This window comes from Gopherus evgoodei, chromosome 1 (genome assembly GCF_007399415.2).
Source record: "Gopherus evgoodei ecotype Sinaloan lineage chromosome 1, rGopEvg1_v1.p, whole genome shotgun sequence".
NCBI lineage: Eukaryota > Metazoa > Chordata > Testudines > Testudinidae > Gopherus > Gopherus evgoodei.
The window spans coordinates 88,823,274-88,839,340 of NC_044322.1; the positions used below are offsets into that span (position 1 = coordinate 88,823,274).

A 16,067-nucleotide genomic window follows, 5' to 3' on the forward strand; every position below is an offset into this window, starting at 1 on the left:
TTTTCAAGGGGTGAGAATGTTAAAATAAATTCCAATAAATAATACCACCAGTGGGCAAAGAGCAAGTAGGACAGTCAACGGTGCATGATAAATTTATTGATCATTAGTCTTGACTTCTCAGTTAAGGTAGCATTTAGTTTTTCACTTAAAGCTGGAATTTCATCTGAATTTAGTTTTTCACTGAAAGAGAGAATTCAGTCTCACGGGGGTGTCCAATTTATATTATGAGTATAACTGTACATTATATACGTTTTATATACTCTACACTGCTTGTGCATATGTATAATTTAAATGTATATGCAAATATACTTTCGTTTTGAGATCATTCAAAACTCCAATTGCCCTGCAAAATAAATACCTAGAGTTAAACTTAAACATGATCCACCATGATAGCTTGAAAGCAAAGTGAAGGAGCTTCTTGTTATTTATTTAAAACGAGATTCCAGGTGAGCTACAATTCTCCCAACTGGCAATAAAGGGAAAAACAATCAGCAAAACGGTGTGTAGTTTGTCTCTTCAAATTACCAATATTTGAATCGCTGGCATATTATTTCTTCCCCTCCCTCCTTCAGTTCTGGCGATGGCTGCAAAGTCTTACGCTTGTGCTACGTTCGGGACATAGTCTGCAAGGCTGATTCCCATGCCCAGAAATAATATCTAGAAGCTGCTTTGGCTTCCTTCGCGGCATTCCAGGAGCAAGCCGATCTGCCGCCCTGCACTGCCATCTATTGGCCACGGGGCCTCACTGCTCTGCCTTCCCCCAGCTCCACCATGTCTGCCGCAGCTTTGCTAAGCCAGCAGCTCCACAATGAGCAAGTGTCGGAGCCCCGGCCCCATGCCCCTTGCCATTGAAACGGCTTAGAGGGCAGAATCACCCGCACTCGCACAGCGCCTCGTGCCCGAGACAGCCTGGCCGTTCTCTGCGGCAGGTCGGCCCCCACCTGCCTTTTGCTGGTGGCAGGAGGGCGAGGGGGGATCCTCCCGATCTTAAGGAGGGTGCCCAGCAGCCCTGTCAGCTGCCCCAACTCCCTCGCTGCCTTCTAAAGAAGCCGATGCAGCGGAGGCTGCCAGACACCACGCAGGAGAGGCAGCTGCAGCAGCCGGAGCCCGGTCCGCGGCGGAGGCTCTGCAGGAGGCAGCCGCGGGGGCCAGGCTCCCCGCTCCCCCCCGCTGCACACTGCCATGTTCTGCGCGCGGCGCCAGAAGAAGGGGAAGATTAAACCCAGGCGTGCGGCGCCGCGCATCCTCCCCTGCCAGTCTGGGTCTCAGCCGGCTGGGCGGACCGGCCGGTGGACAATGCCGTGAGGCGGGGGAGCAACTCAGGAGGCTGGGTCTCGGCTGGGCGGGGGAGGAGGAAAGAGGGGGAGCTGGAAGCGGCTGCGGAGCGGGGGGAAAGTTGTGCCGCTCCGTGGGAAGGGGGAGCGCGCGCCGGGGGAGGCGCGGCGCGGCGGCTTGTTGTATCGGCATGTGAGTCCGTGTGTGGCGCCCTGCGGAGCTGGCTGCCCCGCAGCCTGGCAGCGAGAGGCGGAAAGGGAGCAGCCTCCTGGTCCCTCCATTAGCCCCCAGTGTACAGACATTTCTCCATCTTCCTCCTACCCTCCCTCTTTGTGCGCCCCTCACCCCCTTCCTCTCCTTCATAAGCCCCCCCCCGCTCCTCTCTCTGCACCCGCCACTTGCCCGCCCCTCTCCTCCCTTCCCCGCCCCCCACACTCCCTCTCTCTTGTTCGCCCCTCCCGCCACCCCCCCCCACTCCCTGGTCGCGGGGAGAGCGCTGAGAGCAGCTTCGGGAGCCAGCCCTTGGCACCGCCGCCGCCGCCGCCGCGCTCGATGTGTGTGTGCCGCGGGGGCTCGGCGCAGCCTGGGTGGGGGGCGCCGTGTGCGTGCGTTCCTTCTCCAGCCTTCCCGTCCGCGAGCCCCGCCGCCGCTCTCCTTCGGCCGGCCGGCTCGCACGCAGCGCACACCCGAAGCAGGCAGCGGTATGGGTTGCAACAATGCTTGGGCCCTGGAGATTTCAGACTCAGTAAGTATCGGGGTTGACTCCCCCACCCCCTTGCTGTCTGTGTCTTTTTGTGGCTTCCCAATCGCCCCCCTCCTCCGCAACTCCTCCCCTTCCCCCCTTTGGAACAGGATTTCTCCCGGCTCGGGTGCTGCTCACTTAGGTGGCGGTGTCCGGCGGCTGCTGCTGCTGTCAGCGGTACTGAAAGCTGCCTAGGGCCGGCCGTGCAGTGCGGTGAGCAAGGGTTTGAACTCTTTGGGGGAAAGCAATACCCCCCCCCCCCGCAAACTGTGACCCTCCACCGAGATGTGGCAAGGAGCGGCGCACAGCCATCACAGACGGGCTTCTCAGGCAGGGTCGCAGCCCTGTATAGCACAGATTCAACTTTATTTTCTTGCTCTCCACCCCCGTTGTTTTCTTGAAGGAGGAAGGGGGGGAGGGGAAACTGTATTTATCTCCTTTACTAATCATAACTGAATTAAAGTTGCAAAACGCCCGGGAGTTTGATACTGTACTGCCCGAGCACGTTTCGCAATGGCTTTTTTCTTTTTTTGATTTGGTTTGGTTTGAAGATCAGGCGGTTAATGGATGAATAGATCTGCTCGGGCTGAGAAAGAATTTGCAAGGTAAATGCTATAACTAGAAAGATTGATGCAGCTTTGATGCAGTGAAGCCGTTTCTCTTCAGTAATTTCGATCCGGTAGACGTTTGGTCGAAATTCTATATCTATATCTATGTTCGCCAAGACATCCGATTCCCTGCTGCTTCCCTCCCTATGCTGCAAGTGCTAGATTTCAGCGTTGAACTCGCTGCCACTAGAGATGTCTTGCAGTAATGAGACTTATTTTTAGGGTGCGTTTCTCCAAGCGAGTGTTGCCGTGAGGAGTGACGCTCAGAGAAGGTTGACCGTAGAAAATGCAGTCTCAATGATTTATTAGTCTCCCCTCCACCCCCCATGTACATATTTTGGCTCTTAATATTATTTTTAGACAAGTAGAAGTAGGAGAAAGCGCCAAGGAGACAGACTGCAAGGGAGAAAGAAAATCGGATTTGTTTCCTGCTAGATAAAATTCGGATATTAAATCACTGACGTAGGTCGATGGTAGGATTTTTTTTCCCCCGTTAGCTTTCAATCAGCTCGGGTGTCTTCTCCCCTAAAGGATGAACAGCACTGACAGCCATCCTTGCTTATAATCAGCATCTCCAATGCTTGAAGTGTTGGCGATGATATATTTCCATGACACCTTGTTAGAGCTCTCCGTTTCTATTAGGCTAGTTTTACAAAAACACTGGGAATAAACAGTAAATATGCCAGTTATGGCTGAGCCTGCGAAGACGATCTTCACGTTTTATATTTTTTTCACAAATTTTGGGTGAGTGGCTCAAACGTCCCCTTTAATTCTCTCTCGCGCTCGCTGTACGTGTGTTCATAAATATCAACCGAGTAAGGTTACTTATGTGAGTGAAGATGCAAAACATGAATACTATTGCTAAAGAGAGCTAGTAAGTGCATTCAGTTACACGGTGGATGTAATTCATTGCATTGCCGGAGAAGTCCATCACAAAAGTTATGTGTTTTTTTTTAATGCATATATGTACAGCCATTGACCGTTTTAAGAAAGAGGTGATTTGGGGGACCCAACAGGATTCTATGTGTTGAATTAATGTACATATTTCACGTTTTTCTTTGAAATTCCGACCATAGCATTTCCAGCAATGGTTAAAAATAATCGCGGTAGCACCTTGTGTCTGTAAAAGTGGGGAAAGACCTTAACAGTGCGCTGTTCGCTTAAGAGGTTCTGAAAGGAAGAAAGGGGGGTGGGTAATAGGGCTGAGATGGGAAACCTCATAAAATGGTGCTTCTTTTCTTTTAAATTAGAACCGTGAAACCGAACTGACAGCCATTTTATGTATATTTATGGGGCCGGTCATGAAAAAAAAAAATCTGACGAAACAGCGAAATGTAACACATATGAATAGAAAAGAACGGTTTCCAGTGTGATCTTACCTTTTAAAAAATACAACAGACGTTTAACTAACTAGGATTTGCCACATCGTCCTTTCAAGCAGATTCAGTATTATCCAGGTTTTAAAACACTTGGAATTAGAAATGACAAAATTTTATTTTTAATAGCAACCTTCTCCACTCGCCCCCACGCTAAAATAAATAAATGAAAACTTTGTGTTTGGTTTATATTTCAAATCTTTATGCTATTATGTTGTTTTCTTTTCTCTTCTTGCCCTTACAGGAGTTAAAATGTATGCATGCTGCTCTACAGTAACTTTGGAACAGGACTCCAACAAAAGAATGCATATCTGGATGCTGCAGACGATAGCGGTTGCTTTAACATCGCTAGTCCTGTCGTGGGCAGAAAGCATCGAGTATTATGGGGAAATCTGCGATAAGGCGTGTCCTTGCGAGGAAAAGGACAGCATCTTAACAGTGAGCTGTGAAAACAGAGGGATCATCAGCCTTTTCGAGATCAGCCCACCAAGATTCCCTGTCTATCACCTCTTGTTATCTGGGAACCTTTTGAATAGACTCTACCCAAACCAGTTTGTTAATTACACTGGGGCTTCGATTTTGCATCTAGGGAGCAATGACATACAAGACATCGAAACGGGGGCCTTTCATGGCCTGCGGGGCTTAAGGAGGCTGCACCTGAACAATAACAAGCTGGAACTATTAAGGGATGACACATTCCTTGGTCTGGAGAGTTTGGAGTATCTACAAGTCGATTATAATTACATCAGCACTATTGAACCTAATGCTTTCAGCAAACTGCATTTGCTGCAGGTGCTGATCCTCAATGATAACCTCCTCTCCAGTTTGCCCAACAACCTTTTCCGTTTTGTGCCCTTAACTCACCTGGACTTGAGGGGTAACCGGCTGAAGCTGCTGCCCTACCTGGGCCTTTTGCAGCACATGGATAAAGTGGTGGAGCTGCAGTTGGAGGAGAACCCATGGAATTGCTCTTGCGAGTTGATCGCTCTGAAAGATTGGCTAGACAGTATCTCCTACTCGGCTCTGGTGGGGGATGTGGTTTGTGAAACCCCTTTCCGCTTGCACGGCCGAGACTTGGATGAAGTCTCCAAGCAGGAGCTTTGCCCTCGGAGACTCATCTCGGATTATGAAATGCGACCGCAGACACCTTTGAGCACCACAGGATATTTCCACACTACCCCGGCCTCGGTCAACTCCGTGGCCACTTCTTCCTCGGCTGTTTACAAATCCCCCTTGAAGCCCCCTAAAGGGACCCGTCAACCAAACAAGACCAGGGTGCGTCCCACCTCCCGCCTGCCCTCCAAAGACCTGGGATACAGCAATTACGGCCCCAGCATTGCCTACCAGACCAAATCCCCGGTGCCTTTGGAGTGTCCCACCGCCTGCACTTGCAACCTGCAGATCTCCGACCTGGGCCTCAATGTCAATTGCCAGGAGAGGAAGATCGAAAGTATCTCCGAACTACAGCCCAAACCCTACAACCCCAAGAAGATGTATCTGACCGAGAACTACATCGCCCTGGTGCGCAGGGCGGATTTCCTTGACGCCACCGGGCTGGATTTGTTGCACCTGGGCAACAACCGGATCTCGGTCATTCAGGACCGGGCCTTTGGGGATCTAACTAATTTGAGAAGACTCTACCTGAACGGGAACCGGATCGAGCGGCTGAGCCCGGAGCTGTTCTACGGGCTGCAGAGCCTGCAGTACCTCTTCCTGCAGTACAACATCATCCGGGACATCGAGGCGGGAACCTTTGAGTCAGTCCCAAACCTCCAGCTCTTGTTTTTGAACAACAACCTGCTGAGATCTTTGCCCGCCAGCATTTTTTCCGGCCTGACTCTCTACAGGCTGAGCCTAAGGAGCAACCACTTCTCCTACCTGCCTGTGAGCGGGGTGCTGGACCAGCTGAAATCCCTGCTACAGATCGACCTGCACGAGAACCCCTGGGATTGCACTTGCGATGTGGTGGGCATGAAGCTGTGGCTGGAGCAGCTCAACACCGGGGTGCTGGTGGACCAGGTCATCTGCGAGTCCCCCAAGAAGTTCGCCCAGAGCGACATGCGGACCATCAGGTCGGAGCTGCTGTGCCCGGACTACTCAGACATCATCGTCTCCACCCCTACCCCCTCCTCCATCCAGCTGCCGGGCGGGACCACCCTTTTCTCCTCCACCGTGCGGCTCAACAGCACGGGCGCGGCGGGGGGCGCGGCGTCCTCCGGCGGCGGGGGCGGACCCCCCTCGTCGTCGGTGCCGCTGTCGGTGCTGATCCTGAGCCTGCTGCTGGTGTTCATCATGTCGGTGTTCGTGGCGGCGGGGCTCTTCGTGCTGGTGATGAAGCGCCGGAAGAAAGGCCAGGGCGACCCGGCCAGCGCCAACAACTCCGACGTGAGCTCCTTCAACATGCAGTACAGCGTCTACGGCAGCGACCACCACCACCACCCGGCGCCGCAGCCGCCCCGCCACCCCCGCGGCGGCGGCCAGGCCCTGCCCAAAGTGAAGACCCCCGCTGGCCACGTGTACGAGTACATCCCGCACCCGCTGGGCCACATGTGCAAGAACCCCATCTATCGCTCCCGGGAGGGCAACGCGGGCGAGGATTACAAAGACCTGCACGAGCTCAAGGTCACCTACAGCAACCACCACTTGCAGCAAGGGCCGCCGCCCCCGCCGCCCCCGGGGGAGGACGAGCCCCTGCGGAGCCCCACTTACAGCGTCAGCACCATCCAGCCCCGGGATGAGCTGCTGTCCCCGGTGCAAGACGCCGATCGCTTTTACCGGGGCATTTTGGAGCCCGACAAACACTCCTCCTCCTCGCTGGGCACCCCCGGCAATAATATCCCCGATTACCCCAAGTTCCCCGCCGCCTACACCTACACCCCCAACTATGACCTTATGCGGCCCCATCAGTACTTGTACCCCGGGGCGGGGGACAGCAGGCTCCGGGAGACGGTGCTCTATAGCCCACCGAGTACTGTCTATGTAGAGCCCAACAGGAACGAGTATCTGGAGTTAAAAGCAAAACTAAACGCAGAGCCGGACTACCTCGAAGTGCTGGAAAAACAGACCACATTCAGCCAGTTCTGAGAAATCCCTCCCTCCCCCCAACAACCACAGCGACTCCTCCTCCTTCTCTAGAATATTTGTATTTAACAACCACATACAAAAGAAAGAAACACAAATGCTGAACCCCCTCCCTCCCCCCTTTAACTCATTTTGTTGTAGGGTGAAGTGCCTTGGCACAGGATTTTCAGCTTCGGGGAATGATACTGAAAGGGTGTGCTGTTTCATTTTTATTTTTACAAGTCGGAAACAATCTATGGTGTAAACTGGGCACAACACTTGCTCTTGTGTGTTTGTGTGTCTGTGTTGGGGAGGGGGGAAAGAGGGTTTACTTAGGTTGGATTGTGCAGGTTACAAGTACAAAAGTCATAGTCACTTTCATTTTGTTGGACAGGCATTGCTTAATTTTACTTTGTCTTTGGTTGAAGAGTGCAGCGCACGTTTTCCCCTTTTAGCTCTGGGTGAGTCTAACTGGCTTTTAAGGAAAGATTTGCACACCCGATTTATTACAAAGTTTCCTTTTTTAAAGGATGTGTTTGTATGCTTTCTGGACTTTTGAATTAAAAAAAATATATATACTATGATCTTTAAAAAGGATCACCAGAGATGTGGACAAATCATTAAAGAGGGCAGAGATATATGATCCATAACTGGTTAGTGAAAATAACTTATTGATGAACTATAAAATATTTTATTGTAGCACCTATTTTTATATGTACATTAGCATTTCTCTTTCCTTCACTATTTTAGGGCCCAGTCTTGCAAATACTTACATATCCACGTAATTCTATTCATGAAAGTAGTCTTGGCATAGGCACCCAGCCTGGAAACACTTAGGCAAATAAACTTTGCTCAGGTGTGTAGTCCCATAGATTTCAGTGAGTAAGTAAAGTTAGCCACATGCCCAAAAGTTTGGAGGACTGGGGCTATAGTCAGTACAACTGTTCTCATAAGTAAAGTTACATGGATGTGTAATTGTTTTTCAGGATGGGGCCCAGAGTCTGTGAATTGCTCAGAAGTGTTGCACTACATGCAGAGCTTTATTTCCAAAGCTGAAGTGGTATCAGGAGGACATTTTAAATTACTAAAGTTAACAGTAATTATGACCAAATCTTAAAAGACAATCCAAGACAAGCAATCTGGTCTGGATAAAATAATATTGTATTAGGAGCCTCCTGCTAGAGAAACTAGTTGGACATGTAGAAATTGTTGATTTTAGCAGGAAAATTATTTCTTTTCATTACTCAACCAAAATATAATGATTTGACTACTGTTGTAGCCAATTTCTGATTGTTTAGTCAAATGCAATTGCACTTGTACAGATCCATGTGTATACTGGCACTTTGAAAGACCAAATGATGGACTGTACACATCTCTAATATAATGTCTTTACCCCTTTGGGCATCAGGCAATTGAAAGGATATCCATAAATTCAGCATCACTGTAAGGTGGGACAACTGGTGTCTCATATGTATCCCAGCACATGTAATTTTTTAAAAATAATTTCTGAATAAACACTTGATAACTATTTCAAATGTAATGACATCAAGTAATGATTACATGAAGTTCACAATATCTTGCCAAAATCAAACTTTGCTATGTGATTCTGCCTTTACTAGCAATGAAGTCTGAACAAAAAGGAATTAACAGTATAATATGATGTGTCATTCTTCAGGTTATTTTCAAAACACAATATATTGTAACTTATCAAGGTACCTGACATGGGTCAGAACTGGACATTGCTATGTGAATCACGAACATGCTTAAAAGTATAGTTCCCTATTTACATTTTTTTCCTTTCTAAAGTCTTCATTTAAGATATGGATCAGGGTAAGTGATATTTCACGTTCTTTTTTACCTTTATCTCTTAGGTTATTGTATTTGGTATTGTGTGGCCAGGATTTGCTAGTACATCTGTTTTGCAAAAGGGCTCTGTTCTGTGCTGCTTTTTCTACTTATGTAAAGTATGTGTCTTTATTTTTGTGTTAAACTGGCCTTCAGCAATTCAGGATGAATGATATGTTGGGATGTGTACTTCCCTTCCACCATGCCTTCCACGACCCAAACAAACAAAATCAAATGTGCATGACCATACATAACTCTGGGTGGTTTGGTCAATGTACTGAAATGTGGATTTTAAATGTGAACAGGAGATCCTTCTTGTTTTATTGCAAAAGGAACATATCTGTCATTGAAGTCAATGAGAGATATAAGTGCTGATTTAGGTGTCATTCTACAGTTTTTATTGAGCAAAAAACTTCTTTTGAACCATTGCCAAAGTCGAAGCCTTATTCTTTTCTCATTTACACTGGTGTAAATTAGGAGTAACCTTTAAAGTCAGCAGTTACACTGGTGTTAAATGGCTACAAGTGAGAAGACGATTAAGCACATTGGCTTGCACAGTGACACGGAAGGAAATTTTCTTAGTAACGCCTGAATGATCAGGGCAATATGTAGTCCTTCAAGTGTGAAACTTTTTGCTTGTGCACCCAAAAATCAAGTTGATGGGAGTTTTGGGTAGTTTCAGTAGGAGTGCAGGATCTGGTCCTTAATGTGAAAGGTACATTTTACATGGCATTCTGCCACAAAGAGGCAGCATCCACAAGTGTGTAAATGCACAGAAACAGCTTGAATTTATGAGACCTGGGTGATAGAAATGCCTGAACAGTCTTTTTATGTCAGAGTTCCTGATGCTGCTATTTCTGATGCCAGTAAATCTGCTGTCTCCATATTCTTTGCATACACTTGATATTTGAGACCAGGAACCATTCTAACAGTCCACATACTAAAATCATAATAATTAGTGTAATCCTCTTCAGTGCCCTACACCAACTACAAGTGGCAAAAAAATTAAAATATTTGGCGAGCCATTATTGGAGAAGAAAATTAAACATAATCAATTAGCCTCCAGCCACATTGTCATGAAGATAATTCTTAAAAGAAACATGAATTTCAAGAAAGATCATTTACTCATTAAGTATCCTGAAATACAACTAAGAGGGACATTTGATAACTCAGACCTTAAAAGAAATGGAATTACCCATGAGGAGGCTACAATGATTAATTTTTTGAAGAAAATTATAGGTAGAAATAGGTGATGGAATGTCTGATCACAGAGGTAGTTGTGGTTGTGGAACAATTTATTTGTATGGAAATATTACCTTTGTTTTGGTAGCAGGATCAGTGAAACCATCTGCAGGATGATCTGCTGAGTTATTGCTGACCAAAAAAGTAAAAGTATCAGAGAAAAAAATATATCAATCCTTTTTTTTTAAAGTTGAGAATTGTTTTAATTAGGCCATTTAGTTCGCTTTCCCTTTTTGGTCAATTGTTTCCCTTTTTGACAAGATATGTTGAGTATCCTGAGATGAAAGAGCTATACATTTTCTTTCAAAAGTTCATGTAAATCCATTATAAAAGAGAAATAAAGGCAAAAGAACCCTAATTTCTAATATGTAAGTGCTAGAATCAACACACTGTTCTAATAATATAATATACAACATATATTTATAAAAGGAAGACAAAACGATTTCTTTATCTATCTTCTATGTTCAGTATTTTGCCAACTGTTAACATACTGATGCAACAGCATATATTCATAATTGTGCTTTTGGGACAGATTTTCTTGTTTGGGGTCCAAATTCTTTTTCTTTCTTTCTTTCTTTCTTTCTTTCTTTCTTTCTTTCTTTCTTTCTTTCTTTCTTTCTTTCTTTCTTTCTTTCTTTCTTTCTTTCTTTCTTTCTTTCTTTCTTTCACATTAATTTCAGAACATTCAGCCACGTAATTTCTAGCTGTTTTTATAAATTGTTTTGAACACCAAACTTTGTGTTAGTTTTATCATCAATTAAATATCTGACATGAAAGATGTTTCCACTTTTATATTTACAGTACCTATTTTTGCACACTTTTCTCATGCTGAACTCACATTGTTTTTCATGCCAGTTGTGGCTGAGTAAAACGTAGGATTGTGTCTAAAGACTGGTATATTTCAGTTTCATATATTTCCATTATCTATTTATAGTACTAGATAACTGATACTCTGGAGTATTCCCTTTAGACCAAATTCTGGTACTCCTTGTCACATTGATTAGTAGTTTAATTTAATTGAAATTAAGGGTAAGGTATTGTTCAACATGAATAAGAGGTAAGAATCTAGCTCATATAAAATACATTATAGAAAAAAATCTAAGAAAGCAGTAATATTTAATGTAATGTCATGCAATATGATACTAGTATGATAAACATAGTTTTAGGTGGGTAAATATAATTAATGAGTTATTACTATCATAGCTTACAAACAAGTTATGAAATATAATGAGGTACACTTTCTGTCTGACATTTGAGTCATTTTTTGCTAATTTTGTACGCCATGTTAAAGATCTGTCAGAAGAAGTTGTTACTTTCACTTGAGGGAAAGTCATCATTCACTGATCAAATAATAATGAGAGAGAGCAAAATATTGGTCCAGTAGCTTTGTGGAGTGGAGCTTAGGTGGATCTGAGTATTCTGCACCCCTCAAAAAGGCTTTAATGGATTCTGACATAATCAGACCCTCTCAGAGCTGTTTGCATAATTCATATGGGTCCATTGTCTGGGGCAAAGTGCATGAATCCATTCCAAGGCAATTATCCATGGCATCCTGAAGGCTGGGAGATGGTACTGGGAGAAGCAGGGAGTTTGATGTGAGGAGGCTGTTGCTCCTCATTTTCCTGACAGCTGGTGATGCTAAAAGAGCTCTCGGGTGAAGATAGGACCACTGGAGTGATGATTCCCCTCAAGAGCCCAGGGCAGAAATATAGTTTTGCCTTGTGCCTGTACAGATCCTAGAACATCGTCGTTACTACTGGAAACAAATAACAACATAGAATGAGTAGTAGAGAGTGAATAACAAAGACTCCCACCTTCTCATCACCACCAGCCTCGCAAAGCTACAATTACTTGCTTTAGTTAACTTGTTTTAGAGAACCCCCTCCCAATCCCACCTACATTTTCCTTCTGCTGCAGTTCTACAAGGAACTGTAGGCGCTGCATAGAGAAATGGAACCATAATCCAAGGGAGGCAAATTGAGGTCAGTTGTGAAAGGGATGAAAAGTCTGTGAGCTCATTTACATAAGGTCCTATCCTAAGCATCTCTGTACTGTGCACCAATGAAGTGTGAGTTCTCTCGTACAGTGTGTATCTGAGCCTCCTTCCACTCCAGCCCTGCTACCTTTAGCATATCTGTCAATGCATCTATGTGTAACTGTGATCCATCCTCATATAAATATTATACATCTTTGTAATTTTTATTGCTTTCATTTTACTTTGTCATTATTCAGATGAGTTTCAAATAACTAGAATTGTGACAATACTGCAACAATAGTATAAACCAGGTTTTAGAATGAATGTTTATTCTTAAAACACTGATTGGAATCGTGTCAGAAAACACAAAGACACATTTAGATGGTAGAAACCAGAAACATTTAATTAATTGGATTTCAAAGGGAATAAAGTGCAATGAATGTAGTAATTAAATGGTTATCAAATTTACTAATTAACTTACAGATAATAAGCCAAATTCTTCTCTTGGTTATACATGTGTTAATCTGGAGCTACACCATTGACTTCAAAGGAATTATTCCAGATTTACAACAGCAGAACAGAGAGCAGAATTTGGCCCTGCATTCCTAAAATAAACCATTCTAAGCATTGTTCTTTTGCAAAGGGAAGCCTTTCAATACATAAAATATGATATTCAGTTGTGGTTTTGCACAGAGCAGTATGAATGATTTGCATATATTTCCAATCTGCTGGCAAATTAACAGTATTTTAGCATTGCACTTTAAAATGTAATTTGGGTCCATATTACTCCCAACCATTTTTAAAGCAAAACTCTCAATTGATTTCAGTGGGGAGTTCTGTTTAAATCTGGATAGAAGATACGGCCCTTGGATACAATGAGTTATGAATTAAAAAAAAAATCTGTGGTCCTAAGGCAAACCTACTACAGAAAAATCTCCCCTAATAGTAGTTTTGACAGAGTAAGGTCTGCAGAAAAGATCAACCCTATGTAATATTTATTGCTTTTTTACACTTTTTATGTAGAATATATTTATATTTGTTTGAAAACTATGGAGTATTTCAGCTTCCACTGCAGCATCTTTCTATATGACAAGTGATGACCGCTGCTGTAAGTCATGTATTCCTGGGATATTCTTCAGGAATGTGAGACTGGGGCTTTGAGAAGGGGGTGGGGTGCGGGGGAGAGAAGAGGTTGATGCAGTATATTGTCTACTTGAATATGACATGTAATAAAACATTTCCTTCTCATTCTGATTTCAACAGTCTACTTGGCTTATGAAAGTCAGGCTAACTATCTATCATGATAATTGTAACAGTACCATGAAGGGGCTTATTTTTGCATTCATATTTTGGATAAGAGGGATAGAATCAGATCACTCATTCATCTATTTTTTTAGAGATACATTTACCACCAATATATCAAATATGAAGTAAATATTATTTTTGGCAAAGCTGATTTTTTTTTCAAAAAAGAACATTATAGCAACTGTTTCCGGTTAAGAAGATGAAAGTTTAATACAAATATACTCATATCTTCTTCCCATTTACCATCAATGTGTTTGTAAAAGTAAAGCCATACATGTGATATAAAATAAATTAGACATATTGTTTTCATAAAGACTTAGTAAATCAATGTAGGCTGTGCTGATGAGTAAATATGGTGTGTTCTTACTATATAATGCATTTTCACTGGCAATTAAAGCCTGTAGGATTAGGCCTAATGTGCTTTCAGTTCTTATATAAGCTTTTAGGCCCTGATCCATCATAGTATAGCACAGGGATGGCCACACTTACTGGCTCCCCTGAGCCACATCTGACAATTTTCAGAAGTTCGAGAGCCAGTGCACATTTTCCCAGGGCAGTGGCTCAGGGTGGCCATGAGCTCCTAGGGAGGCGCCCAGTGTGGCTCGGGGTTTCAGCAGGAATGGGGCTGAAGCTCCAAGACCCCCCTCCCCATCAGGCAGAAGCCCCGAGACTCTCCCCTCCCAACTGGGCAAAAGTCCCTACTCCACCACCCCATTGCAAGGCAGAGGACCTGAGCCTCCCCCTCCAATCTGGTAGATGGAAAAGGGGGGAGGCCAGGGTTCAGTGAAACTCACTTTAATGGTAAAAGAGCTGAATGTGACTCGTGAGCCACAGTTTGGTGATCCCTAGTGTAGCATGTGAGCAGATTGTTGTATCTACACAGAGTCCCACTGAAGTTAATGTAGACCTTATCTTTGAAAAACTCTTGCTGATGTCAATGAGAGGTTTGGGTGCACACAAAATGTAAGATGAGGTCCAAAGCAAATAGACAGCTTTCCTGAATATGTATGTCAGGATTGAGCTCAAGGTCTGATTCATTAAAATAGCTGCATCTTAAAATAAGGTATTTACATTTGAAGAAGTACGTTTGAAAATATTTACATATAATCAGAATGACCCAGATTGAGCTCTACTGTAAAATATCTTACAGATCTTTTTTGACCAAAGAATCTAAGAGATTATATATACGCTATGCTTAAAATAATATTAATAATAATCATAATTAATTAATTTAACTAAAATTGTACTAAAACTAAAATCAGTCATTTTAGAGACCGTATTAGATGGATGGTATATTTTAAGTTAGTTGTAGACCTTTTGTAATTTTTAATAACTTGTAATTAGTTGTATGATAATCTGTGGATGGCAAAAATTGCTTTCTTTGTACTGCGCTGATATCCAGTAACATATTTCAGCTTTAGTTACAATCACAGTATAGCTTATGGTACTAATTGCAATTACTCCATACTCTAGAACATTAACAGCTCATAAAGCAAAGTTGATTACTATGGCCACACTCTTTAGATAAGATTCAATTTTCTCATCGTGAATTTCATTTTAAATATATAAAATTAAAGTCATAAATATAATTTCAGATTGGCAGTGCATTCTGTTAAATTTGATGCAGCAGTACCTTGACCGAAAAGAAGTATTAATAATAATTCAACTTTAAAAAGTTCTTGCATAGGTTTATAAGCCATTCAGAGCTATTTGTCAGCCATGTGCTTTATGGTTGCATAAGGAGGATGCAAAATTAGCTAGATTTTATTTGATTATATCTAGCATAAATCTATATGAACATTGCAATTCCTTTAAATTTGTGCTGAATTTCACATTATTCTTAAAATACATATACACACATGTAATGTAACAGATTTATTTAAATAAAAAATGATACTTTATTACATACTGTAGCAACTTTCTTAAATTTCAGGTAAATAAGATGAAAGAACATGAGTCATACATACTATTTACTTTCTGTAAACATTTATTTCTTTTGGAGTCTAGTGTCCCCTTGCTATGTACATTTAACTTTACTGAGGGTTTATTTATTTATTTATTTATTCAGGTGTATCACAGGGAAAATGGACCATAGGGTGAAATTCTGACATCTCTGAGGTCAATAGCAAACTTGCATTGACTTCAGTGGAGCCACCATTTCACCTATAATGGCTTTGATCAAACTATATTCTGACAGTACTATCTTTAACATAGATCATTTTGTCTTCTCTGTCTCTATGAGCTAAGATCAAATATAGTGCAAAAGAAAAGTACAAAATAACACCTTATGATATAATGAACTTGAATGTTTCTAGAGGCTGTTTTATTTTCCTTTGCCTATTTTCTCTGTCAATACAAGTCAGCCTTGGTCTTTTTTAACTGAAGTTCAATTATTTCTAAATTTAGTATGTAATGTAATCAATATTAATTTTGGTTAAAATATTCAAATATTGTGAGCCAATGACCGTGCAAAGATTTAGAAGTGCTCTATAACATATATTTTTGAAAATAATCATCTAGTTCCATAGAGTGGAGATAACAGATGTGTTCTGTTATTTTTGTGTTTTTCTTTCTCAAGAATCACAGTGATTGCTTTTATTTTTATAGCTAAACCTTTTTTAATATGCTGCCTGATTAAC

General features: G+C 43.0%; 1 protein-coding gene across 1 annotated transcript; it reads left to right on the plus strand.

The window, feature by feature from the left end:
• Positions 1 to 1,896: 1,896 nt before the first annotated feature.
• Positions 1,897 to 8,693, plus strand: SLITRK5 (SLIT and NTRK like family member 5). The gene is made up of 2 exons (XM_030567314.1): positions 1,897 to 2,020; positions 4,246 to 8,693. Exon 2 carries the CDS (start codon positions 4,254 to 4,256, stop codon positions 7,083 to 7,085), a length of 2,832 nt encoding a protein of 943 aa, XP_030423174.1. The 5' UTR covers positions 1,897 to 2,020; positions 4,246 to 4,253; the 3' UTR covers positions 7,086 to 8,693.
• Positions 8,694 to 16,067: the final 7,374 nt, after the last annotated feature.

What these genes read in the sequence shown, in the direction of transcription:
- SLITRK5 (XM_030567314.1), top strand. Translation starts at nt 4,254, where the DNA reads ATGTATGCATGCTGCTCTACAGTAACTTTGGAACAGGACTCCAACAAA.